The 26,266-nt window shown below is 38.5% G+C and overlaps 1 protein-coding gene across 4 annotated transcripts in view; it reads right to left on the reverse strand.

Moving 5' to 3' along the window:
- The window catches only part of gabrg2 (gamma-aminobutyric acid type A receptor subunit gamma2), a 53,608-nt gene that overhangs the window by 21,913 nt on the left and 5,429 nt on the right, over positions 1 to 26,266 (reverse strand). For all 4 annotated transcript variants that reach the window (XM_086177384.1, XM_086177387.1, XM_086177385.1 and 1 more), the window contains exons 2-6: positions 21,043 to 21,182; positions 16,101 to 16,168; positions 12,342 to 12,562; positions 11,157 to 11,239; positions 7,707 to 7,844 (exon numbers count right to left, since the gene is read on the reverse strand). In XM_086177384.1, the coding sequence (XP_086033510.1) occupies positions 7,707 to 7,844; positions 11,157 to 11,239; positions 12,342 to 12,562; positions 16,101 to 16,168; positions 21,043 to 21,182 (650 nt within the window). The remainder of the gene's footprint in view (positions 1 to 7,706; positions 7,845 to 11,156; positions 11,240 to 12,341; positions 12,563 to 16,100; positions 16,169 to 21,042; positions 21,183 to 26,266) is intronic.

Raw genomic sequence — 26,266 nt, forward strand, 5'->3', positions numbered from 1 at the left:
ACCAAAACCTAAATAAAAACAGTTTGCATTTCCCACATCTTTGTGTTCTAAATGAGAAATCATGTTCCTTCACGGTTGCACCCAAAAATAGAGAAATTAGTAGGAGAAAGGGGTGCCTAACGCATCCGTATCTGACGCAAGCTTGGGAGTGATAACAAGTTGGTGTGTGTTTGTGTGTGTTGGGGGTGTATCCAAGCTGTTGCTAGTCAATCACAAATAGACGAACAACTAATCCACTCTCTTATTCACAAGTTTGGGCATTTTTGTGAACCTTTCTGTGGGAAGAAACCGGAAAAATTAGAGGAACCCTGGGGAAACCCACAGACATAGGGAGAACAGGCTCCACTCATGCAAGTTTAGAATTTCAACACTGATTTGAGTACATTTTGGATTTCTTTACATTTCATTATCATCTTTTGAAATTATTATTATTTTTATGATGTGACAATTCGTCATGATGGCCAGTGTTGTCTAGACCTGTGTTTCCCAACCACTGTGCCGCGGCACATTAGTGTGCCGTGAGAGATCATCAGGTGTGCCGTGGATAAATGCTCACTTTCATCTGATTGGTCCGAAAATTATTTATCCAACGCAAATAATGTGTCTTCCTATGTCTATGTGGGCAGCGTGCCCATTCGATGGCAGCGGGTGGTGAATTAACCTCTGCATCTGTGTATCAGAGTGATTAGTGACGCTTTGCGTGATACATTTTTAAAATAAAAAGTACTTGTATCTGCGTAAACAAACAGGCAGCATTGTTGAAGGCTACCAAGACGAGTGAGAAAGCAGTGAAAGCTTGCTACAAAGTTGCTGGACTCATATCTAAATCCAAACAGCCACACACCGTAGCAAAACATGAATACTACCTGCCGGCAAAATCATTGTAGAAGAAATGCTCGGCTCTGGCGTTGATAAAGAAATAGCCAGAGTTCTCTCAAATAATACCATTTTCAGACATATTGATGACGTCTTCAGACATTGAAAAATAGTGTTCTGGAAAAGTTGCATATCAGTGGGAAATTTGCATTGCAACTTCATGACTCTACAGATATTAGATATATTAGATTTCATACTTAGTAAATTGAGACTACGGTTTCATTCTAATTCGTTAAAACATTCTTTGACATATTTATTTGGTGGTGTACCGTGTGATTTTTCTAATGTAAAATATGTGCCGTGGCTCAAAAAAGGATGGGAAACACTGGTCTAGATCAGCTGCTACAGACCAGTATACAGAAGTTTCACAGACAAGCCTTCAAAGCATGGTTGATAAATACAATACACGAAAATGATAAAAGAAACATTATTTATTCTTTCTGTGCAATTTGGAAGAAAATTACCCATGGATTGGTCCTTGGCCCTGTGATTTGGGGCGTGTTATCAAAACAGTTCACAACAAATCATACTTACATCTTCCATAACCTTAACAAGAAGACAGTTTATAAACCTAGAATGTATTTCTTATTTCAAACTATACTGTTGATTTGAATGACCTTTTCTATTTATGTGAACTAGAGTTGGATACTGGGGTGGCTTTGCCAGTCCATCATCTAATATTTCTGTATCTCATATCTGTCCTATTTGCTGTGTCCTTTTAAGTGTCCTTCATTGTCATAAACAGCAGTGAATGTTTTCAGCCTGACAGTGTGTTGGCATGCTGATCATGCTGATGTGTGCACGTGTTTATGTCTGTGTGTGAGTGTGTTGGGGGGGTATGCATGTGTGTTTATAAATGCAGGTATGGGCTTCTAGGCAATACAGGCAGTTCTGATTTGATGTGACTTACTGAGAGACCAAGCCTTTGGACACAGGCAGAGGAAGACATGGTTAGTCAAACACAAACAGACATACACTTTATAAAAAGCCGCAATGCAAATGCATCAGAGCAGCAGATGGCGTATCAAGGCCCAACCTTTTTTCATTACAATATCCCTAAATCGTTCTCTAATCTTCCCTCATTTTTATCATCCTTTTTCTATTTGGGGGAAAAAAAAATCTCAAAACACGAGGGCAGTTTCATAAATGTAGGGGACTAGTTATTTGACAAGTTGAGCCTGGGAGACAAGCCTGTCTCACAGAATGAGAGTAAATAGCTTCCTTTGGCTATTTACTCCACTTGTCATCGCCTGGATCAGAACAATTCACCTTTCTGCCTGTCTGCTTACCTAACAGTCATGTAGCCTTGCTTACCTTACTTGAACCTTTTCCTGATCGTGATTTAGCATATATGTGTATTAATATGTAATATGTATATATACAGTGTGTGTATATATATATATATATGTATTTTTTTTCCTGAGACTAACTTCTGAGAACCTCTTTACTGCAGCAAGATCAAGCCTAAAAAAAAAAATTAACATATTTTCGATATGCAGAATTTTTATTTAAAAGAAGGTTTCAAAATAATTACTTGAAAAACAAAATGACTCAAGAAACTAAATGGTTTTGCTATTACAGAGGCTCTTTCTAGAATTTCAAGCATTTAGGAGCTGGATACTTTCAACCTCCCACAGTCTGTGTGCGTTTTAAGCTGCAATGACACTTAGTTGAACTTTTTGTCTGTAACTGAACAACATGGGCGATTCTGTTCCCCCGATATCTTTCCTGTCTACAGCGGCGTTTCTAAGCATGTCCTACGAACCTTTGTGAAATGGAATTATCTCTGAACTGAAACTTTCGTAAACTATTTATTGCTATGGAGTATGTCGAAATGAAATTGTGTTTTTCTTAAATTACTTTTCAGTTCTAATAAAGGAGTAGATTAACTAATAGTCATAACAGCTTTACATTCTCATGTCCTCAAAGAAAAGTTAATCTAATATAAATGTACAGTTCAACCTTTCTACACAAAATGGATACATCCAATAAAAACATCTAATAAAAACTGTTTTTTTTTCCCTTTAGAATATACTGAACAGCACATTGTATAGCTTAAACTAAACTTAAAAAAAAAATCAGTAATTTAACTTCTATCCATCCATCGATCCATCCATTCATCTTTTTCCGCTTATCCAGCACTCAGGGTAACAGGGGATGCTGGAGTCTATCCCAGCTGTCATTGGGCGAGAGGCGGGGTAATTTAACTTAAGGAACTATCTATCTATGTTTGTCATTAGCAAACTGTCCAACTCACAATTTAACTCTAAACAGAAATCAACCAGTGTTGAATAGAAAATACGGTATGTGCGTGATTTTCATCAGACTATTAAATCTATTGAGGTATAATGGGTTCATAAGATTATTTTACCATGCTCCATACAATATAAATATGCATGTAGGAAGATGCGTTATCATTTACACATGTTAAAACTGACTCATTTATATTATAGTCTATATAAACAATTATTTTTACAATAATTATTGAGAGGCTTGGATGCAGAGCATATTATCTATGAAGAGTTAAATCGAGCAGGGCGGTTAAGCATCCCCCCGTAGGCTAAACCACCTGTGCCTCTCTGCGCACCACCGAGCATGTTTGTCTAAAAATGAGGAATGTTTTGGCAAATCCCTAGAGCAGTGCTTCTTGAGGACAGCTCATCTCAGATGAACAACATGGGCTTCAGGCCAGGTCATAATAGGTCTAAATACAAAGTGTGTGACGCATGTATTAAGGTTACGTTAAGGGTACAGTGCGTGCAAACACATACACAAACACACTCACATATTCACACAGCACCCATTGTTCTTGTTTTTAAATTTTAAATTAACCACTGATTATGAATAAATAACATGTAGTTATATATTCTTTATATATAAAGTTATATATTCAACGAGAACAATTAAAGATATTCAGTTTGCCCAGTGGTAGGGGATCAACTCAGAATGAGAACATCAACTTGCCATGGTTGCTTACAGAACACAGAACGCCTCCTAATGCCCAAGTAGAAATAAAATCCCCAGAAATTGCTGGTTAAAGAGAAGAAATCAAAATCCGCTTTTAGGCGAGTCTTAATCTGTGCTTTCAAGACCGTCAGTGGACTCTCGTTCCCTTGCTCACAAGCCTTCTTCTTCTTCAGCCAAATGGCTAATTTGGCAAAGCCCGATAAAAAGTCCAGCACAACTGATACCCACTTGTTGGTCTTCAAATATCTTGGACCAAAAATAAATAATTGGAAGGAAAAGGTAACCCTCAAACCAAGGAATAAACCCTTTATGAGACCAAACAGTGGCTTGAGTTTCGGACATTCAATAACTAAATGTTTCTCGGTGTGAACAAAACAAACAGTCTCCAGTCACCCAAGGCTCAAATTGTGCCCTGTATGTGTTTGTGGCTATAGCAGGGTGCACCATCCTACACTCGAGATCACCTGCCCACTTTTCCATTGGTGGCTTGTACAGGGCTCCTCCTCGGAGGGGTGTCCAGTCCAAAGACATTTTGGCACTCTGAGTCCTTCACCTACGATAGGGGTTGTAGGTTAAGGATCTTGACACAAGCTACATAAAGGTCCATTTTGTTTGTAGCGTGAAAAGTTTTCAAGCTTGGGGTTCCTAATGCCAGTCGTTGGTCGTCCTTATCCTACCACTCCCCAACCTGTGGCAGGATGGCCAGTGAGGGGAACCTATAGTCGACTTTCTCATTCCACAGCTCATGGTAGGAGTGATCTAACACAAAACACTTAAGGCGGGGAGGGAGAGCGTCACAGATTTCTGTGGTGACCCTGGGGATCAGCCTGGCAGAGGTGGCATGTCCAGAATCTCTCAGGTTGAACCGTGACAAGGGAGTTAGCTTCAACAGGTGACCCAGCTTCGTGAGACCCACCCTGCTGAGGGTGAGACCCAGGCCTGTGGAGAGCAGGGACTGGGACCTCAGTAAATTATGAAAGAGTAGAGGCTTTGCAGTGAGCAGCCAACTGGGTCGGGATTCATACAGGTTCCTCCTTGCTGTGTGCAGTCAGAGGGCTGAGACCTTGGCATCCCTCAGTAACCAGAAGATAGAGGACTGCTGCTGTCCAGCATTTTCCAGACTGGTAAAAGTCCAGGATGAGCCTCTGGATATCCTCTAATAAGCCCCTTGATATAACTAGTGCAAAGAGCTTGTGCCAAAGCATGGAGGCAATCAGATTGACAACTAACACCCTTCCCTTACAGGACAGTTGAGATAGTAGCCACCTCCACTTTGACAGCCACCGTGCACCAACCTTTTCGTTCACTCGTTTCCAGTTGTTTCCCTAATGGTATCAGACCCTAGGTACACCCCTAGCACCTGAAGGCCTTCCCTCTCCCGGCTGAGGCCACTGGGTAGGGTGGACAAAATGTGGCCCCTCCGTTGGCCCAGCAGTAGAGCTTTGCTCTTTTCCCAGTTCACCTTTGCTGAGCTCGCCCTCTCATATAGATGGACAGCATTCACAAGGTGCTTGACATCATCCTGGTCGTAAACAAACACATGCACATCATCAGCATAAGCACACAGGCACACAGGCTAAAGGATTGCTCCTGTCCCCTTGGCCCCGACAAGGGGAAGCCATGGAGCCAGTTCCTGAGTCATGAGAGCAAAGGCTCAATGGCCAAAGCATACAGCTGGCCGAAGATGGGGCAGCCTTGTCTTGTTTCACGTCTAAAGGCGATTGGCCGGCTCAGCCCTTGCCCATTTTGACCAGGAATTGTACAAAGTTATTGCCAAAACTGAAAGCTGTGAGTGCAAGAATGAGTGAGCTACCCTATCAAATGCATTGTCTTGATCTAACGCAATTACACCAGCCTTCAAATCATAACTGTCGCATACATCAAGCACCTCCCTCAATAAAAATATGTTGTCCTTCATATCTTTGTCCATGACACAATAGGTTTGATCTGCATGTACAATGTTACCTAGACAACCCATCAGCCTATTGGAAAACGCCTTAGACAGGATCTTGTAATTCACACACAGGAGGGACACAGGCCTCCAGTTCTTCAGCAAGGCCAGGTCTCCTGTCTTTGGAAACATGGCAAGGACCACCCTACGGTATGTGCTTGGCAGGGAGCTGGTCCCACTGCACTCCACCAGCACTGCATGAAGGACATGACCAATACTGCTCTAAAAGTGTTTAAAAAAAGTTCACAGGGAGCCCATCAAGTCTGGGAGTCCAGCCCAGGGGCATCTGGTTTATGGCTGTATTGAGCTCCTCAATGGTCAGTTGCTGTTCCAGAGTCGTTCTCTCTTGCAGGCTGAGTCGGAGAAGGCTTCCACAGTCACAGTCTACTCTCCCAAAGAGGTCTGTATAGAGGCCGAGTGCATGAGCCCTCATTTCTGCTGTCTCGGTAGTCACTCTGCCTCCAGGTAGCTTCAAGCAGAGCAACAGCTTTTGGTGTGCATTACATCTTTCCAGGTTGAAAAAGAATGAGCTTGGGGCAACCAAATCCCTAAGATGGAGGAACCGGCACCTGATCAGAGCTCTTTTTGTTGTTACACGGCATTTGACTAATTGGGGTTGAAGGGTTTCTAGAAATGTAAAACCTGCCAAGTCTGGCTGCCGACACCAAACTGCTGCAGGCCCAGACCCAGGTGTAGTGTCTGGCTAATGAGCTTTGTATCCTATAAGCATCTAGCAGATCATAAGGGCATATGGCTGTTCGGAGGGCCTGAGAAGATGCGGTATGGGGCTCTTAACCTATTCTGTCAACAGTGTCACCAAGAATGCGATTAAAGTCTCCATCCACTACGACGTTGTCCTGCTGGTAAATGGAAAGTTCATCCTTGGGAGTATGGAACATATTCACCCTCTCTGCGCCGCTGGTCGGAGCGTATATGTTAACTAGGCAAAAGACAGACTCTACTTCTGCTGCCCTCAGCAAGTGGCCCTTCATTGCCACAGCAGATGACAGAAAATCTGCATTGGACCTTGAAGAGGATAGCTATACCTGCACTCTTGGTGGTTCCGTGGCTGAGGCAATAGGTCCATCCCAGCATACACACCAGACTTGCAGGAGACGCACACAGTTTGCTGTGTGTTTTGTATCTTAACTATGTAATCTTAGGCGTTAGGAGAACTTAGTGGACTTAGGAGGAGGTCTTGGAACAATGTAACATTGGATGTATACAGTATTTTGATTAAAATGACATGCTCGAAATAGTAGGTGCTTATTTTGTCAGGACAAAAATCTAGTTTTGTCTTGAACCTGAGCTTTAGATGAACTAAACACAGTCCAGAAAACTGCAGTTGTAACAACTTTAGCAAAGCTACTGTAGACACATCACCTGCTGGCTCAGATATTGCTTTAAATATGATGGGCTGGGATAAGTTTTTGTACTGTGCTCCTGATTTTATTGCCATCCCCTGGATTTCACTGCAGGTTCTATCTCGGCTGATTGGATTGGATTCCAACATGGCACCAGGAACATGATAACTTGTTGAATCTCTATCTGTTGTTGCCTGGGAATCAAATGTGTGACCCTCATTTGTACGTTTGAATTAATAAGAACATGGGTGGATGGGATTATTTGGGATACTCTATAACTATTAATCATACAAGATGTTGAAATTGTCACAATACATGTGAATTATTGGCTGGAGACCCATTCGTATGTTTTATACATACCATGTTTGGATTATTCAAAACCAGGACTTCTCTTATATATTCCTCTTTTGTTTCAGCTGTTAGCCCATAAGTAATTTTTAATGAATACTGTAATTTATTAGAACATCGGAACTGTTTTCCTCTACCCCGACAAACTGTACACCTTTTGTTGTTCTTTCAAAAAAACTAAAAAATACTTGTTTTCTTACCTGAAACCGTTCTAACAACCTCAGAGGTGTTCCTTAGGCCCACAAAAGAGAACTGGTACAGCCTCCAGGAGCGAATGTCCCCGACTTCCACTGAGCTCCTTTTCCACTTGTACACAATCTCCTCCCTGGGGTAGCCATCTGAATAAGAGAGAACAGACAACATTATATGGAGATTTGGGAGAGATGTGGAGGAGTGGTACCTGTGTCAATAGATATGTCTACTTGTTTGTTTTTTTTTAACGTATGAAATGAAACAACATGGTACTTCAATATAACACCACCGCTCATCATATAGTTTTTTAGAGCCATAAAGTTGGCTATATGCTTGCGAGATGGTTACAAGAGACCTGTCACATAGTTGACTCCTGATGGCGACAACATACCCAGAGCTAGTGTGTAGAGAAACATTCTCCTCTTAAGCTGTGTTATGACATTCAGATATTAGAAACACTACATTGATCATATGTATTTGACACTGAATCAATCGTATGTGGATTTCCGAACTATAATCACATTTGTTGGTGTTAAATATCTGTCAAAGGGCCTGCATTTGGTAAATAAGCACAGTGGTAGACAGAGCTAAATATTTCACGGCATAAGCACTAGGAGTCTGGCGGCCTTGTTTTTCACCCAATTCTCTTTAGAGTTCTGCGTAGTGCTGTCTTCAGCCTTGTGATGCGCTGTGTAAAGCAAAAAAGGGAGTGGCCTGAATAATGCACACGAACTTTGCTCAATGGCTTTATAACTTAAGTGCTCTCAGAATTCAGTAGTGCTGTGCATCAGTGAAGCAGAAGATGGAAGGGTCTGCCAAGGCAAGCGGTCTGATCCTTTGCCGGCAATGCGTGCAGGCTACATTATTGATTCAGTGTCCTCTTGGTAATCTGGGAACAAACATTCAAGCTCAAACTCTCTCTGGATTTGGTAGTGTAGTCAGGTCAATACAGTCTCTGTAATTAAGATATTCAAATGGCTATATCACTGAAGACTTAATTTGTACCACTTATGAGTAAAATTGTGTGAAGAGAGTTTGAAAAAAGCTTCTAAAACCAGTCAAAATGAGTATTTACCATTTTTGCTTCTTTCAGTCACGTATTAAAAAAATAGTGATGAATAAATACGTCTTCAACATTAGACCTGCTTTTCCCTGATTTCACTCTACTGGTTCACTGAAGCATTTTCCCTGGAGGGTAGGTCATGGTTCCTATTCCTGTCAATCCACTGAGGCTTCATTAGTTTAACTTACCCCCATCTAGGCCCAAACCAGCCTCAGATGTCGGGTCCAAGTGCCTCTCCAGAAATGCTGCACTGAGAGTTAGTGAAAGTTTGGATTTTATAATTCTTTTAATATCCTTTTTGTGCAGATTTTTATGTAGGGAAGGTAAAGATAAGCAAGAGAGACTAAACCTCATACAGTGCCCTTGGTCAGATTGAGGACTTTAAATGGTGGCTTTTCATGGAGTACTTAAAGAACATGACATGGTTCCACAGGTACAAAGACTGTTGTGCAAAACTAAAAGGGTAACTCAGGCCTGTTTCTTTTAGGACTTTGCATACTGTAGAATCTAGAGTATGCAAAGTCAACCATGGCAATTATCTAGACTTTAAATGATAAATACTGATATTCAGGGCTACAGAGTCTGCTGATATTTATGTATGGTACTCTTTATAAAGGTGTGATTGGTTGAATCATGGAAGAGGAATGTTAAACCGAATGTATGATTATAGAAGGGGCAGATGCTCCATCATACTGCCACTGATGCGGAGTCTATTTAAACATATCGGTCTGCCTTGTGTGAATTGTGAAGAGGAGATTCTGGAGCTTGTATTTAACAAACTAATTCTTTATCTCTTTGTAGCCATAATAGTCAATATTATGGTCGATTCATAGTTGTAAAAAATATACATTAAAAGATGAAGGTTATTTTTCTGTATGTAAAATGTTTATTCGCTTGTCCTATCCCAGTTTGTAGGGAAACATATCACAAACATCCCTGTTTACGAACTGCTGTGTTTGCAGTGTGGAGGGAACTCCTATAAAGTAGCAAATTATTTTGTTGAAAATTAGTACTAGGAAAGGTAATAGATTTCCTTTCAACATAAATGATGTTACTACCGGTACTTGTTTCCCTGGGGTTTTTACTTTTTTTAAAAATATCACTGCTTAAAAAGATATCACAACGGGTCCTTTGGAAATTTGTTTTGTCACTGTTGGCATACAATTCAAATTATGCATAACCAGGGAACAAAGTTTGTCTCTTGAATCAATCAGGATGATATGCAGCTTGGTATTTCAGAATTGTTTTTATCTATATATCGAATCCAGAAGGGGGGTCTGGAACAGGCATATCATGGATAAGAATTATGATTAAGACATAAAGGCATTTGGCCTCCTGAGAGATTCTTTAACAACTTTCACCACAATAAAACCCTTTAATGATGTGAGGGGGCCCCCCTGAAGCAAGCAAAACAGAAACTGGTGCAACTATCATGTAATTAATTTCTAAATGGAATATTCTCATCTCAGTGCACGAAGGCTAAGATATGGAGTGAGGTCTTTGCTTAAAGTCCACAACAAAACCTAATTTTTAAACATTTTTTGTGACCCCCGTTCTGATTGCAAAATCACAGATAACACATACTCGCACTCCTGGGGTAGGAAGAAGCTTAGATTGTGTTCAATTACTAAAAAGTTAAATCATGGTCATTCACATGGACTATCTATTGCTGGTGCAACTATGGGTCCGTTCATGAAACAGGATGCTAATAGGGTACAGACTGTATTGGTCTGCTTGAGGAACTCCAAGGCTCTGAGGTTTGCCTGGGGATTAGCGAACCAGCAGAGGCAGTCTGTAAATAGGACTTTGATATGAGAAAAAATATTTTTTAAGATGTCCCCTGATGCAAATCTCTGCACGATACCGACATATTTCCCGTGGAAGAACTTACCTGTAAAAACCGGAGTCTCGATTTCTGATTCAGTTTGGGCACTCTTACAAAGTTGGATTAACCTTCCTCAGAGAATGACGTAAATTTTCCCTTGTGAGGTTAAAAAGCTTACGAAAGTCCCACTTTTTTGTTTTATTTTTTTATGTTGTTGTTATTCAAACCTCTACACACACACATATATGCATTCATATGCAGACATACACACATTTATGTAAATATATACATGTATATATATAATAACAGTAATAATACAATATGATAATATATATTATATATAATAATATAATATATGTATATGTATACAGTACATACATACACACACATGCACCGCACCAACTGCATGAATATTGCTCTATGGTTCATATATTTTGAAGCTTGAGTACGGGATATGCATTTTATTGAGCAACATGATGAAGAATCCAAAGGATCCACTTTAAGTTGTGTGTCTGTTTGTGTGAGGAAAAGGGGACTCGGAGGGAAATTGACAGAAAAGGCGAAACTTACAGCTTGAAAACTCCAGGGGACATGAATGCTCATCCATTGGGAAGTTGTTCAATTTCAGTTGGCACTCGGCATCAATTGTCAGCCTTTAGAGAGAAAGTAATAGGTATTGGTAATGAAGAATTGGTCACAGACAAAACAGCAATACCGATAAAATTCATTCATTTGTTCATTAATTTAATATTTGTACCACTTATCCTGCACTCAAGGTCACTGGGCAGCTCGAGTCTGACCTATAAGTCATTGTGCAGGGAGAGGGCTACATTATTGACTGGTCACCAGTCGATCACAGGATGATACATTAAGACATACAACCATTCACTCCATCAATAACACGTCTGGACAATTTGAAGTGTCCAAATAACCTTCTACATATTGTTGGACTGCGGGAGGAAACCGTAGAACCGGTATAGACTCCCTGTCAGAATCAAAACAAAAAACCGTCATAGTGTGACCAGAAAGTGCTAACCACTGTGCCACCGTGCCTCCCGTACCAACCGCAGGAATTAATAATTAGAAGTGGTTGATGAAAAATACAAAACTCAAATTGTGTTTTTTTTTTTTTTAAGCAATGCATAATTCACTCTTTTCAGACTTGAAGGAGTTTGAAGGCAAAGTCATTAAACTTCTTTTAAATGAAAGAATGACATTGAATGACTTTATACATCCAAGCAATAGCTTTTGTCATGTATCATTGTCTTTCCAATCACTGCCGTCATCCTAATTATACAGAAGTTAAATTATGAGTTCCTTAACAAATTAATGAAGTGGATGTGTCGCATGTTCCGCGTAAGGAAACATCCATCACAGGCTTGATTGAGTCCAGAAGACTATCCCTTCTCTAATAATTGCTGATGGTGGTCTCAGTGTAAAACTTGGTGTATTTGTTGTCTTGCAAAGACACAGGAAGAAGAGGCACAATTAAGAAGCACAACGTGTTTATATTTTTTTCTATTTGTCCTTCTATTTACATATCTCATCTTAATCACTCTCCTACAGTTCACTTAGCATGTAAAAGGTCTCTGAAATCAGATGATGATTGCACAACATTATCTCATAATCTCAAGCCCTTACAGGTACTGCTGCCTGTTCAGAGTAATAAGTTCCTTTGAATTATTGATGATGAGATGTTATGGGGATTTTAAATGCATACAGTATAAGACTCATTTAACGGTTACCGACTTTTACCTGAGTGTGTAGAGTATTCGCCCGTCATTCCAGATCCGAAGCATGCGGTTGGGTGTTGTGATCCAGTGAGCGTCAGCCTTTTTAGAGTTGCGGAAAAACGTGTCTGGAATCCAGATCTTCCCAACCATATTGCTGTTAAGACGCAGGACCTTCATTGTGCTGTTGAATTTTAACCTTCTGTCATACCAGGTCTGGGCAAAAAAGATGTCAATGGTGTATTCCTGATGACAGAAAAAACACATTGAAATTTGTATTTTTATGTTGGACTTTATATACCAAACAAAAGCATCACTTTTTTCAGACAATCTTTAGATTATTTTATTTGTGTCCAGTTTTTTTAACAACATGCCATTGTTTTCACCGTGATGCACATGTATAAATGATCAAGATTCAATAAAATGAAATGCTGATAAAATAAAATAAATGCCAAAAAAAGACAGATAATAATAAATTATATTATTTTGACAAATGCATCAATATAACTCAGAAACTTCAACCAAAGCTGTCATTTTTCTTTTTGTTTTTCTTCTCTATAAAACATTTCTTTAGAGAGATGGTTTTGCTTTAATCTTCAAAAAAAAACACTGTTTTGACCTCTATTTCAAAATATCTGACTAAATGTAAATAATGAGATTCACATATGGTTAATAAGTCTATGAACTTTGCTAAACCTTAATAAAGCTAAAAAAATAATCAACAGTCCAGTGATTTTTGCGCATTTGATATTATAATCCCCAAAAAGCTAGAACATCTTTTCTGATTGAAATTTTCAGATGACCAATCCTTTATTCAACCTCTTTGTCACAAAAATACGTTACTGACCAAACAAGACAATCTTGAAACCTGCGGCCTTGCATAGAAATGTGTGATGCGGCAGCTGATAAATCCTTTATCAATGGCTACTGTCTCTTCACTGCATTACTCACAACGCTGAAACCTTTGTCTCCTTTCCAAAACTTTTCTGACTTGGCGAGGGATTTACAGGAGATTGGAGAAAATTTATACAACAGAGGCATGGGCATGGTTGAGGAGCCACAAAACAATGGTACGATATGGTCCAGTGGGGGAGAAAAGTAAGGACAGTGATTGAGAGGCAGCTGTAAGTCTTATTTTATTTATTTTGTTATTTGCAATGGCTGAGCCCTGGGGTTAAAAGTAAAGTGCAGCAGGAGAGAAACAAATCTGGGGGATTTGTGTGCAAGAGGCATAGAGGCATTTACTTCCTGACAAAGCTTAGCCCGACAATAAAGCCAAAATCCATGCCGAAGACTCCCAAACGAGATTTAAAAAAAAAAAAAAAACATTTCACCTGCCACCATTCCTGAGCTCTCAGATTCCCTTCTTTCACCAAGGATAGAAAGATAGTTCAAAACCCAGGGTTGAAAAAAAAGAATCCTGCTGAGTGGGAAAAAATATCTATTTTTAACTCATTCTGGAATCGTTCGTAAAATCAGATTTCTTTCAGTCCGAAGGGCTGCACATTAAATCTGTAAAAGCTTTGTAGTTGTAGCTGCAATAAACAATGAACAAATTATTGTTTCACAACTTTAGACTTAAGAGATATATCCCTCCTTTCATCCATTTGTGAGTCTATAACATCCCTTAGCACTCAATCAGATAAGTTAGCATTCCTATTGTTTTTTGTAGTTGTATTCCAGTCAGTATTTCATGACAGTGGTTAGTTTAGACAATACACTACACACCAGAAACAAACACACACACACACACACAGACTTAGACGCCAGTGCGACTTATATGTTTGGTTATAGGCTATAGGCTATAGGCTATAGGTTATAGGCAGACCCTATCTGCCTATAACCTTTGGGCTGGTTCTACGTCCTCTTTTGGTCGTGATAATCTGTGTTCTGTCATTACTTTTATTAAGTTATTTTTCCACTAAACTCACTGGAATGTTGGAAAACAAGTATATATTTGTATATATATATATATATATATATATACACACACATATGTGTGTGTATGTGTGTGTCTGTATATATCAATTTATTTATTTTTCTGTAATTCAACACTAAGAGCCCTCTCACTGTGGCTGAAAAAGCTAATTAATTTGATAAATAATTTATAAATCACAAAAACAGCAAAACCATTTTCACTTAAGTAATCCATCCATCCATTCAATTTCAGAACAGCTTTTCTCACAGGGTCAGGGGGAGTGAACACTGACACATGACACTGGGTGAGAATGTGATGTCTACTCTGCTCTGCTCACCAGGAGGTCACAGAGGTGAAGTCCATACAAACAGACCAGAACTATTAACTCTATATTCACACTCACTGACAATCTAGGGTCGCAAATCAACCATTGTTATGTTTTTAAGTGTGTTGAAAGAAGTCTTTACTCCCAGGGAGAACCAACCAGGAACAGGAAGAACATTCAAACTTCACAAAGAACAACCCGAGTAGGCCTGTTGGATTCTGACCAAGGAATAACTTGCAATGTACAAGCTTGTATGCCTCTTTAAGTTAGTAATGATAACTAATTCATTCTATATATATATACTGTATATATATATACATATTATTCATGCTATATATACAGGACTATCTCAGAAAATTACAATATTGTGATAAAGCTCATTATCTTCGTGAATGCAATTAAATAAAGCAAAAATTACTTTGTCATGATATTCTAATATTTTGAGATAGGATTTATGAGCTTTCTTAAGATGTAAGCCATAATCAGCAATATTAAAATAATAAAAGGCTTGCAATATTTCAGTTGATTTGTAATGAATCCAGAATGTTTGACATTTTTGTTTTTGTAATTGCATTACAGATGATAAAGAACTTTATCACACTATTCTAATTTTCTGAGACAGTCCTGTATATATAGCGTAATATATAGACATAATACTATAATAAAATACTATAATATAATATATAGAACATATCTCGTTTCCCAATAACATACATAAAAAGTAAGACACTCAAACTCTATTTTATTCAAAGGACATGTAGATTTGAAGCATATGTATTCCAAACATTTAATTTTAAACTTTTTCTTAACCGTTTTTAATATGTTTTAATATGTTTTTCAAGTCGGACAACAGGAAAATCAAAGTCTGTTTCCTCTTTTTCAATAAAAAAATTGCATGCATTAGGTTTTTTTGAACATGTGTAATTAGACCACCTTGATCTACTGAGATGCAAAGGGCAGTGCAATTACTAAAGCAGCTGATTTACACTTTTGTTATTACACTACAAGGGCAGCCTTATGAAGCGTTCTCTAAAACCACGACCATCTATAAATTTGAAGCGTACCTGGGTATTTTGTATCAGAGCAGCTTTCATGAGATCAACATGAGTTTCACTTTACGGCAGAGGATGGGCATATTGTACACGGCACACAAATTAGAATAATCAGTGCTAGATGGGAAAGGCTACTGATCACAGCATGTAAACATCTATCCATCCGCTTATCCTGCATTCAGGGTCATAGGGGCTGCAGGAGCCTATCCCAGCTGTCGCCGGGCGAGAGGCGGCGTACACCTTGGACTGGTTACCAGACATTCACAGACAGACAACCAATACAAACAACAACTATTCACTCACTCATTCGGAGCAATTTTCCCAGTTTTTCCCAATTAACCTGCTGCATTCTTTTGGATTGTGGGAGGACATGCAATCACAGAAAGGTCCCCTTGTCGGCATCCTTCGTGCTGTGACGCCAAAGTGCTAACCACTGCGACCGCGCCGCCCAGCACGTAAACATTAAAACGAAATTTTAGCTTTACTCACCATATTGATGGCATTTACTGGTCCAATGCTGTTGACAAACATATCTGTGTGGATGACAGTCGGTTTGACTGGAAAAAAAAAAAAACACAGGAAAGATTTTCTTTGTTTCTTTTTGTTTTGTTTTTTTACATTTTTATGTTCGTAATCATGAACAATCCATGAGAACATGTGCATACCCCGCTCTGCTAGCTTTCCAACTTAAGTGTTACATATTCATTGAACACTGGCAGTGTCGGAGGTTTTCAACAATCATGGGGCACATTTCAATCTAATTGTTAAAATTAAACTTGTCAACTTCATTCAATTATACAGGGTTATTTGAACTTTCATGGTCATCCCTTTTATTTACCGCACCTTGTGAGTTTATCAGAATTCTAAAAAGACTAAGCAACATGAGATTGCGCAGATGAAATGAGATCCTCATCCGACTTTTTTTCTCCACGTCTTCGAAAAGATTTCTTGAAAGACTTGTCCAATCGGGCAGCTTCCTCTTAAAACACATTTCCTGCCAATGCGGACTAACCACTCACTTTGTATTTCTGGCCAAGCTCCTGACTCATTTACCGGAATACTTAAACACCCTATGCAGTATCCTTTCTCTTTCTTTTCATATCCTTCCATGCATGATACATTCAGGCTCATGTTGATAGCATTTACTCTCTTTTCTCACAGACCAACTGTGTTTCCGTAGCCTGCTGTCATAGAGATGCACTTTAAAGTTAAAATACATAGCATGAACTTGCGAATGATTTCGCAAGAATTCCAAGTAAAATTAACCATAAACCATGACCGTTTCTAGCGTATTATCGATTTTTTTCTTTTTACTCATCGATTGGTTTGTGTGTAACATCCCGGTGCCATTGATTATCTTTGGAAAATTTACATTGTCAGTTTTGTAAGTGGCATCCTATGCCTTGTAAAACTGCATGCTCGAACGGGTCCAGAGACACATGCATAGTGTGCACTACAAGCTGTAGGTCTGTTTGCGAGGAAGAACGGATATCGGACACATGTGTGATAAAACTGGACAGCCTAGTGAGACAAGATATGTCCAGTGACTTCAAGATACTATGAGTCAGCCCAGATCGCTTCCATTCTTTGCTATCCAGTGTGTAAGTTCACGGATGAGTGGACATGATGCTTGAGAGGAGTCAGGTTGGGATTCAACCGGCTTCGGGAATTCAGGCTGGGGTTAGCGAGTGTGACAGATAGATAGAGGATGTGAGTACAGGTGTACATCAAATTTACACATCACTGCGGGGCATATATGGCATATGCATTGCACACCCATCTGTAAGGCACACTCTTTAATGCTTTAGCTACTCCATTTATGATCACACACAATACTTTCAATGGCTTACACTTTATCTCCCCACATACTTTTGTCAGTGATTAAGTGTTTTAGTTGGTCACATACATCAATGGCTTGCCGTTAGCACTAGGTATACTGTTAGGCTACCGTGTAAATTTAAAATATGATCCGTAAAATTCCTGGTCAATTACACTTTCCCTCTTTTTCTCTCTTGCTCTCTCTCTCTCTCTGTTCCTCACCCGCTCAATGTGATATTTGTATACAACTGCAAACTAAATCGCTTAGTATTTTTCTTTTGAAATGTAAATACACATATTTAATTTCTATTAGCTTTGACAGCCCCATCATAGATGGTGGCATACGGACCAATCGTAGATTTTGACATACAAATCCCGAGCAATCAGCATAGCCTATACATTATTTCAACTTTTTTTCCTGACAGATGCTGAAGTCATCAATGAATATTTTAGAGGTCAATGCCCTTCACTGATTCCAAGGAAGGATTATAAATTAATGGCTCAGTTTTCAAATCCTCTCTCTATAACCTATTTGCTTAGGTTTTCATCCGAACAGTAGACTCCAGGGGCATTAAAATTAAATGAGCATCAGAATGGACTTCAAAGGGAAACCATGGCACAATCAGCAATGAATCTAAATCCTCAGCAAATCAGTGATGTGAGGAGTGGATGAGGAACTTTGCTTTGCCATGGTATGGTTGGTTGATTGGTTGAGGGCTGCGATGACAGTATAGCCTCCTAATTATAACCCTTCTGTAGCTGTGTAGCTCTGCAGCAGCTGGAAGACCAACTCTAAGAGGCAGAGAGATCACAGCATGTTTGAAGATGTGGTTAAGAAAGCGGCAACCGACAGCCCGCAGCCAAGCAATGCAGTCACTCTCTGGGCTGAAGCTGCCCTCAAAGCAGATCTGAGCTTCTCTTAAATTAATACCACAAACCAAATTTTATTCTCCTCTTAGTACGCCGCACTAAATTAATTTAATCTACAGTATATTTAAGATATTACACCAAGATGTAAAGTGAACTTGTAGACAGATGTATAAGACAGATTTTTTGACTGTGGTACTGTGTTCATTTATAACGCATCAATCGTGTCATTAGCTCAAAATAAATGCCTCCATTGGGCTGTATTTGGTGTCTGCTTGGTTGTATCTTCCCATTTGAGACTATGACTGATTGGAAGACAAATGATGAATACTGTTTCGTTTTGTTTTGTTTTTTTTCTGGCAGAGTTGGCTTTAACAATACTGAATGGATAACATTAACGGTTTGTAACACCCTCACAGTGACAAGAAGTGAGGTATCAACTTGCCTAGTAGGTATTTTCTTTTAAGTAAACAACAGCAACAACCACAATACCAACAATTATTATTCTAATTATTATTATTATTAATAATAGCAATAACAACAACAATAATAACAACATCAAGAACAATAATAATAGTAATAATAATAATAATAATAATGATGATAACAATAATAATTAACATTATTAGATTTGACCGCAGCAATGTGCTGATCTGATATGGTGCAGAATTTTGTCAAAAAAATTGTGTAAAACAAACATCATAACGTCTATATGTTCAGTCCTCATATTGCAGAAATTATAGTTATGCAAAAGTGTTGTCAGCAAGTCATTGAGGCTGGGAAAGTCAAAAGTAGAAGGTCTGGGGAAAAAAATGCAGATCAAGATCGTTCTGACCGGTGGCCTGGAATTTGAAAATGGTAAAAGCATGAGGACACATCAGATGAAGACTTGGACTTTGAACTGTGGAAAAACCTCGGGAGACTCGGGCTACAGCTGTGGCTTGGGCAAATTCAAAAGAGCTTGGAGCAAATTCTCAAAGAATGCTGTATGAACTATAAGAACGGGAAAAACACAGCCATTCCTTTACAGAGTCTCAGAATAGCATCCAACAGCCATTAATTTGAGGTAATTTATCTTACGAACAAGCCCAGCTTGGTCTTTCTCCTTAGGGTCTGCAAAAGTTGCAGTTGTCGAGGTGCATGCACATGTGCAGCAAACCACAGACACTTTTTCATTAATCAGATGTTGACTTGACAGGGTCCATGCTGGGTCAGATCGTTTGTCATAATTTGAAGGCGGTATGAGACCCCACGCGGTGTTGAGAGGCAGGCAGGAACTTGAGGATGTGGAACCGAGCATTTGTTGTCATGGAAAAACATAGCAAAGATGGAAGTGCAGGTAAAAAATCCTGAACAGAAAGGGGGAAACGAGAAATATACCGTAATAACAACACAAAAAAGAATGATGACGACATGGGGAAACAAGTGTACCTTACAATATACAAAATAAGATACAAGCAAGATTAGTTATACCCCATCACCCCGCTTGACAACATGGGGGCAGACAGAGGTGACTGGGTAGAAACACGACGACTATGGAGCTCTGACAGACAGGCTTTACTAATGTACTTACATGTAAAGGTTATGTAGGAATAGGAAGAGCTACAAATGGGGCAGTGGGATAGTAAAGTGAGACAGGAAATGATGGCAACATGCATGAAACACAATCTACAAAACCAGGAATGCATAGAAATTAGACACAAGACAATGTCAGAAGAATAGCATAGTGAAAGTGCAGCGTCCATGTTGATTTCTATTTGTGTAGCACAGACCAGAATTCAGATGGGACGATGTTTTAAAGACCTAATTGACAAAAATGTTAATTTTCTCAATATGCACATAAATAACACATGCCAGTTTCTTTTTTTTTGTATTTTGCAGTATATAGAAAAATATTCCTTGATTATTATATTTTGTTCATTTTTTTATTTTGATGATGAAGCCCCTGTGTTAACATACCAAGATTAGATTGTACTGGATATTCCTTCGAATGCCTCAGTCACGTATGATTAATAATAGTAATTTATGTATTGTATTTTTTTGCAGAGTCAAATTTGTTATCTTGTCCAGCATGAACAATGGGGAAGCGCATCCCTGATGGCCCATAAAATGGTACATCTTTATTATTCCGTAAGTGCATGTAATATATTTTGACATGGGCCTTATTTTTCTCCCTGACAAACTTACCCATGAATCTAGTATTTGTGGATCTTGAGCATGTCCCTCTGCTGGCTCTCTAATATATGTTCACAGGACAAGAGAGCCCTCTCTGGCTGCCAGTCACAGTGAGGGAAGTCAACCAATGATCTATTTCTTGCATATATATCAAGTCATGCAGGACATGACGGACTGCTGGCCAAACAATAGCACAGCATATATATCAGAACTGTGTGCGTGAGCAGGTCAACCTTGCCTATCCTGCCATCAGATTGTGATAATTATTCTAAAGTCAAGCGCAGAGACATCGAATGAATTGTCATGACTTCAAAAAGGCCTCAAAAGGCGACTGATCCAGTTATTACGGATAGTCTTTAAGGTCTTCAAAAAAATATGGAAGTCAGGAAAAAATTACAACATAATTATAGATGTTTTCAATATATTTGATTTTATCCTACTGTTTTCAAAAATTCCTGTGCAATACTAACAATATAATATTTTTTAAGTCAAATGTGGCAATGCATTCCAGCGCGTTTCCTTATGATGTATTATGTCTATAGCAGATGATCAATGAAAAACAGGCACCCACCTCCGATGTCAGGTCTGAGTTTGTTGTCATATCCATCTAGTAGGCTATTTAGAATGTGCGTGACGTCACTCTCATACACTTTGGGAGTAAGCACCCATGTCTTGTTTGACACCTCATCATCGTCATCATTTTGGCAGGAGCTGTTATGAGGAGAGAGGGAGAGAGAGAGAGAGAGAATCAATCAGTTGCTGCTTTTAAGGGGAACACAAGCCTTTTTTTCTATCATCGCTGTGAAACATAAAATAAGGCTATGGCAGCCAGGAATAGTCAAACAATGAAGCACTGAAAATTGCCTTTCAGTTACTTCTGATGAAACCAAATACTCAGAAATACTTAATTAAGTTGCTTGAGAATCGTAATCTCATGGTATGGCATATTTTGAACTTGATCCATACTAAAGGGCATTTCGGGCAGATGTTTTTTGAGACGAACAAAATTGCAAATTCATTTTGCGATTAGACGGTAATTTTTTTGAAATATTTCATAAACTTGATTTAAGAGACTGTCATCTCTTCAGCATCTAATTCAAATCAAAATTAAATTTGGGTTGATTTGAATCTGCTGAAGACGATTGGAGAACTAGGGTTGCCTACATAGACTCTGCTGATCTATAAATAATTGTGATGACGGCAAAACTGAGGAACTTGAGGAGTAAGTTATTTGAGATATAGAAATATGTTTTTCTTGGCCATAAAGCTTCTGTTTTAAGGTATCCTCCTAAACCTTGGACACCTTTAAACGAATGGGTAATAATGTCTCCAGAGTCCCTTGCCACAAATGTCACTACTGCAAAGCAATAGATTTTATTTTCCTGCTCTTTCCTGCTCACAGACAGCTCTTATCACAGTGAATTGTTTTTTTTTTGGAAGTGAAGGTTTAGTTTTTGCAGCTTTTCTGTCAGGGACCTGAAAATAAAACAACTTTTTGATAATATACATGTTAAGAGCAATATAATAATAAAGCGATAGCCTCTTCTGAAGATTTTGCAGTGCTGCTTGCTGTCAAATTTGCTAGTAGGACTGGTTTAAGACACCAATGCCTAATATGTGTGTAACAGAAGGAGCAGCTTGGACAGGAAAGTATTAATGTTCCTTTAAGAGGCTGTCTTACACAAAAGCATATGCCCAGGATTTGTATTGTTCCTTTTATTAAATGTGTGCTAGTGCAGTCTGTGGGTAATTAGTGTGTGATTTAGTAAGGCAGCAGTTCATTACACAATCATTGCCTGGGACTGCCTTCCAGATGCATTCTGTGACAGAAGAAAGGGGTTTAAATAGGACATGTCCATTATGAAAAGCCTCAGAAGAAAGTAAAAACAAAGCCATGACATCCTTTGTGAAAAACTTACAATATTCCAATTAAACTCAAACAGAGCATTTTCTTTGTATTCATTATGGATTTTTTTTTGAAATAATGGGTTTCAGTAAGTACTTTTACAGCCACAATAGTAAAGGGAGTCATAAAAATGCCACTGGTGCTGAAAAGTAATGATGAAAAATGGCACAAATTTGGTAAGATAAAGGCGAAGTATTTCTATTTTTATGGGTGGGGAGTGCGGGAAGAGGATCATATTCTTTGGAAGTATCCAATAATAATAGTACTAACTGTCATTATTATTATTATTATTATTATTATTATTATTATTATTATCATTATTATCATTATTATTATTATTATTATCAAGCCATTTTCTTCAAAATGCTGTCTGATAAGAAAAAGTAAAAGGACACGAAAGAAATCAAAAAAGTAATTCATTCTTTCATTCATTTATTCTCAAAACCAGTTCCAATAAATGTACTGCATGAACTATTATTAAATGAATTATTAATGGGAACAAATTTTGAAACAACTGGGCAAAGCTTGATTTCTCACTTCATCTAAGTTAGGTTTATGTTTGATTTTTGGTTATGGTTGATGATGAAGGAACAGTTTCATAAATTGTATTTCATTGTATTTAATTTTCACTCACTGTTTTGTAAGTAAACTTTCCAGTAAGATAAAGGGTAGTTTACATTTTGCGGTATTTAATATGAAAACACAAGCACCAATTGTTAAACTAAGTTTCTTTATTTTCTCAATCAGACTCTGTTGTTAGACAAATGTTATAGTTCTCCTTTTATTGTGTGATCAGCATAAAATCCATATTCATACCAAGAAAACACTTAGAAAGAAGCATGTTGTTATAAGATCTGTAAATATATTTACGTAAATTACATACATGTTGCCTAAGAAACAGGGGAGTAAAGTACTGAGAAGTTAAATAGGTTTAACATTTAATTGAGGAGGCTGTTTTGATGTTGCATGTTTGTATAATCATGACTAGGAATTTATAAATGAATAGTAACACTGAGCAAGCAATGGTCTACACCCAGGGTTCTTAAAATGGGGTCCATGAGCACAAGCTTTTGGGGGCGTCATTGCAATATAATTTGCAATAAATTATCAAAGCTACTACGGGGACCACTGTGGCTCCTTAACATGTATAGTATAGGAAAACCCTTAGTCCGTACTCCAAATCTGACAGTGGTGGTAATGCATGCAAAGGCTGTTTGCCAACTGCCAAAAAAAATCAAAAGAAGAAGTAGGCACGTCAGTGACAGGCCCCCAGGTGCTTTATAACTTCACTGAAGTGTGTGTTTATATCTGCGACACCAATCACAAAGATTGTGATTGACATGTCACGTAAACCTGACAAGCTTGGCTCCCCTGCTTCAAACACTTAACTCAGGAGTTATTTGGCATACACCTCATGGTGCTGTGATGGTAACATACTTAAGTATGTCCACTTTATCAAGTGAGGCTAAGCTCAAAGCAGCAAAACTGAGCTAATATTATCATTATTATCATGGCTTTGGTTTTGTTGAGAACAGCGACAGATAACGAAAATGTGCTGTGTGTCTATAGGTGCTGGCAAATGTAGCCATTAAGCCAGCCAAGCGAAAGCGGGATCTTATAACAAAGCATCCAGATAGATGTTTGACTTGTCTATTATTCATTTTCTAAAAGCTCTGTAACTTGAAAATTATAAACGCTGTAATGTCAGAATGATATTGCAATGAAAAAAAAATCAGCGTTTAAAGAGTAGTAATACTATTAACATTAGTTATATTTAATTTGGATGCCTTCTTTCTATGAAAGAGAAGTATTTTGACTGAAACCTTTAAGAAATATTTCTTATTGTATGTAAAAGTAGAAATGTCAGTAAACATGTTCTATCGGTGTGAGGATCACGAGGGGGGTCCTAGGACAATTTTCTCAGTCGTTCCTGGACCCAAAAACTTTGAATAACTCTGGACTACACAGTGGACTGCACTTACATCCATGCAAAAGTAAGGTAATGCAGTGATACATGGTCTATTTGGCTTTTGAGTAACGACCTGAATTCAGAAACATGAACCGCAACAGTGTGTTGTGTGTAAAAGGTGGAAACAGCTGACGGTGCTGATGCACACAACTGTTGGTGTGCCCCAATTTGAAGTCCGGGTACTGATGATAGGAGATTACACAAACTCCTAAAAAAAGAGGTTGCTTGTTTACGATGTCATGGCTTCCACAAGCATGGGGGACAATAGTACAGCGTTTCAAACAATGAAATCAGCAGCATCCGGTTACTGCAGCAGGTAACAGGAAAAAAAAAAAAGGCTTAGAAGTTGGGATGGCTGGATACCAAACCAATAAGCTTGGAAAATCTATAGATTTGAATTTAAAAGGAACCAAAAGACCAAGTGAGAAAAGCTACGAAATATTGATGAGCAATTTTCTAGTCAGTCAAGTCAGTTTAGTGGAGCACAGTGACAAGAGCCAAAGTTTATAGGTCATAAGCCCCATGTTTACCCGTGGAGGCAAACTAAACCAAAGATGTATATGTATATGAAGCCCCTTCCACTCAAAATAACAAAATAATAAAATAAATGGATGAATAAATAAAAATGATTAAAAAAAAAAAAAAAAACTGCGAGGGAGGGGAAACGAGATGTTTTGAGGGAGAGAGAGGCCATCAAAGAGAAAATTTAATGGGAAAATATACTGGAAAAAAAAAAAAACTAAAACCACAACTAAGGGGAGGTTTGAGTATTATAAAACATTGTACAATGCAGTAAAAAGAACCTAAGGCCTTGCTAGAAACATCTGCAGTTGGACTACAAAACGGATTCTACACAAAAGTAACTCATGGTCCTTTGCATCAAGCTCCACACTAAATACTTAAATCAATATTTAATGGATGACTTGATGCTAACCTAGCTGCCTTGGAAATTCTAAGCAGTAATAAACAGTTTACCTTATCTTAAGACATTCAGAGGCACATAACGAAAAGTGATACTGTATATAAGGGATCTCAAAGAGTGACTGTTACTCAAATTCTCTTGAAAAAACTGAAAGTCAGTGGCTCACTTAACAACAGTCATATGAACCACTTATGGAAAAACAGCATATGTGGGATTAATAGATGCAAACCTAATAGAAAAAATAGCAGACCTCAAATACAGTCCAAATCATCTTATGTGATAACAATCAAACAAAGACAAATCAACATCTTCCATTTGAAGAACGTGCTCTCCATTACTCACCCCCCAATTTTAGAAAACATCTGTATAAAATCAGGCAGATAATCTCATATACCACCAACACAAAATTATTACCATTTCAAACCCAGTGGCAATACATATGAGAATAACATTTGAGGAGAAATAAGAGTGAAAAATTCTCTCTTGTCTCTTATCTTTGTAGAAATGTTGAAGCCAGTTCCATCTAACACTGAGTGAGAAGTGAGATTCATCTCAGATGGGTAGCAGTCGATCACATGGCCCCATATAGATATGTATCAATTCACTCGCTTCACCTGCAGAAAATGTAAAGTCTTCTATTCACCTGCCACATAATACTAGAGAACCCCACAGAGCATCCAGGCAGGCAAATGGTGGACATGCAAACTCCACAAAGAAAGAACCCAGTTGGAATCAAAGTGTCTCTTGCTGTGAGGCAGTACTGCTAACCACTGCACCACTATGCCAACCCAGTTAAAGAATTGCGATTCAAATAAAAACCTCACGCTATTGCAGCTTCTGAATCTCCGGTCGGCATTGAATGTGACCAGAGAAATGGCCCACAGCATAAAAACAATACGAACAAGCTGTGAGCTTTGAGTGGGGCATTGGAACAATCTGAGCTACATTGAGTTTTGGCTGAAAAAATAAGGGTCTTAAAATATAGAATCCTGATAGCT

The sequence above is a fragment of the Fistularia commersonii genome, chromosome 29, assembly GCF_037954325.1.
Source record: "Fistularia commersonii isolate RoL2024-O1a breed Wild chromosome 29, RoL_Fcom_v1.0, whole genome shotgun sequence".
Lineage (NCBI taxonomy): Eukaryota > Metazoa > Chordata > Actinopteri > Syngnathiformes > Fistulariidae > Fistularia > Fistularia commersonii.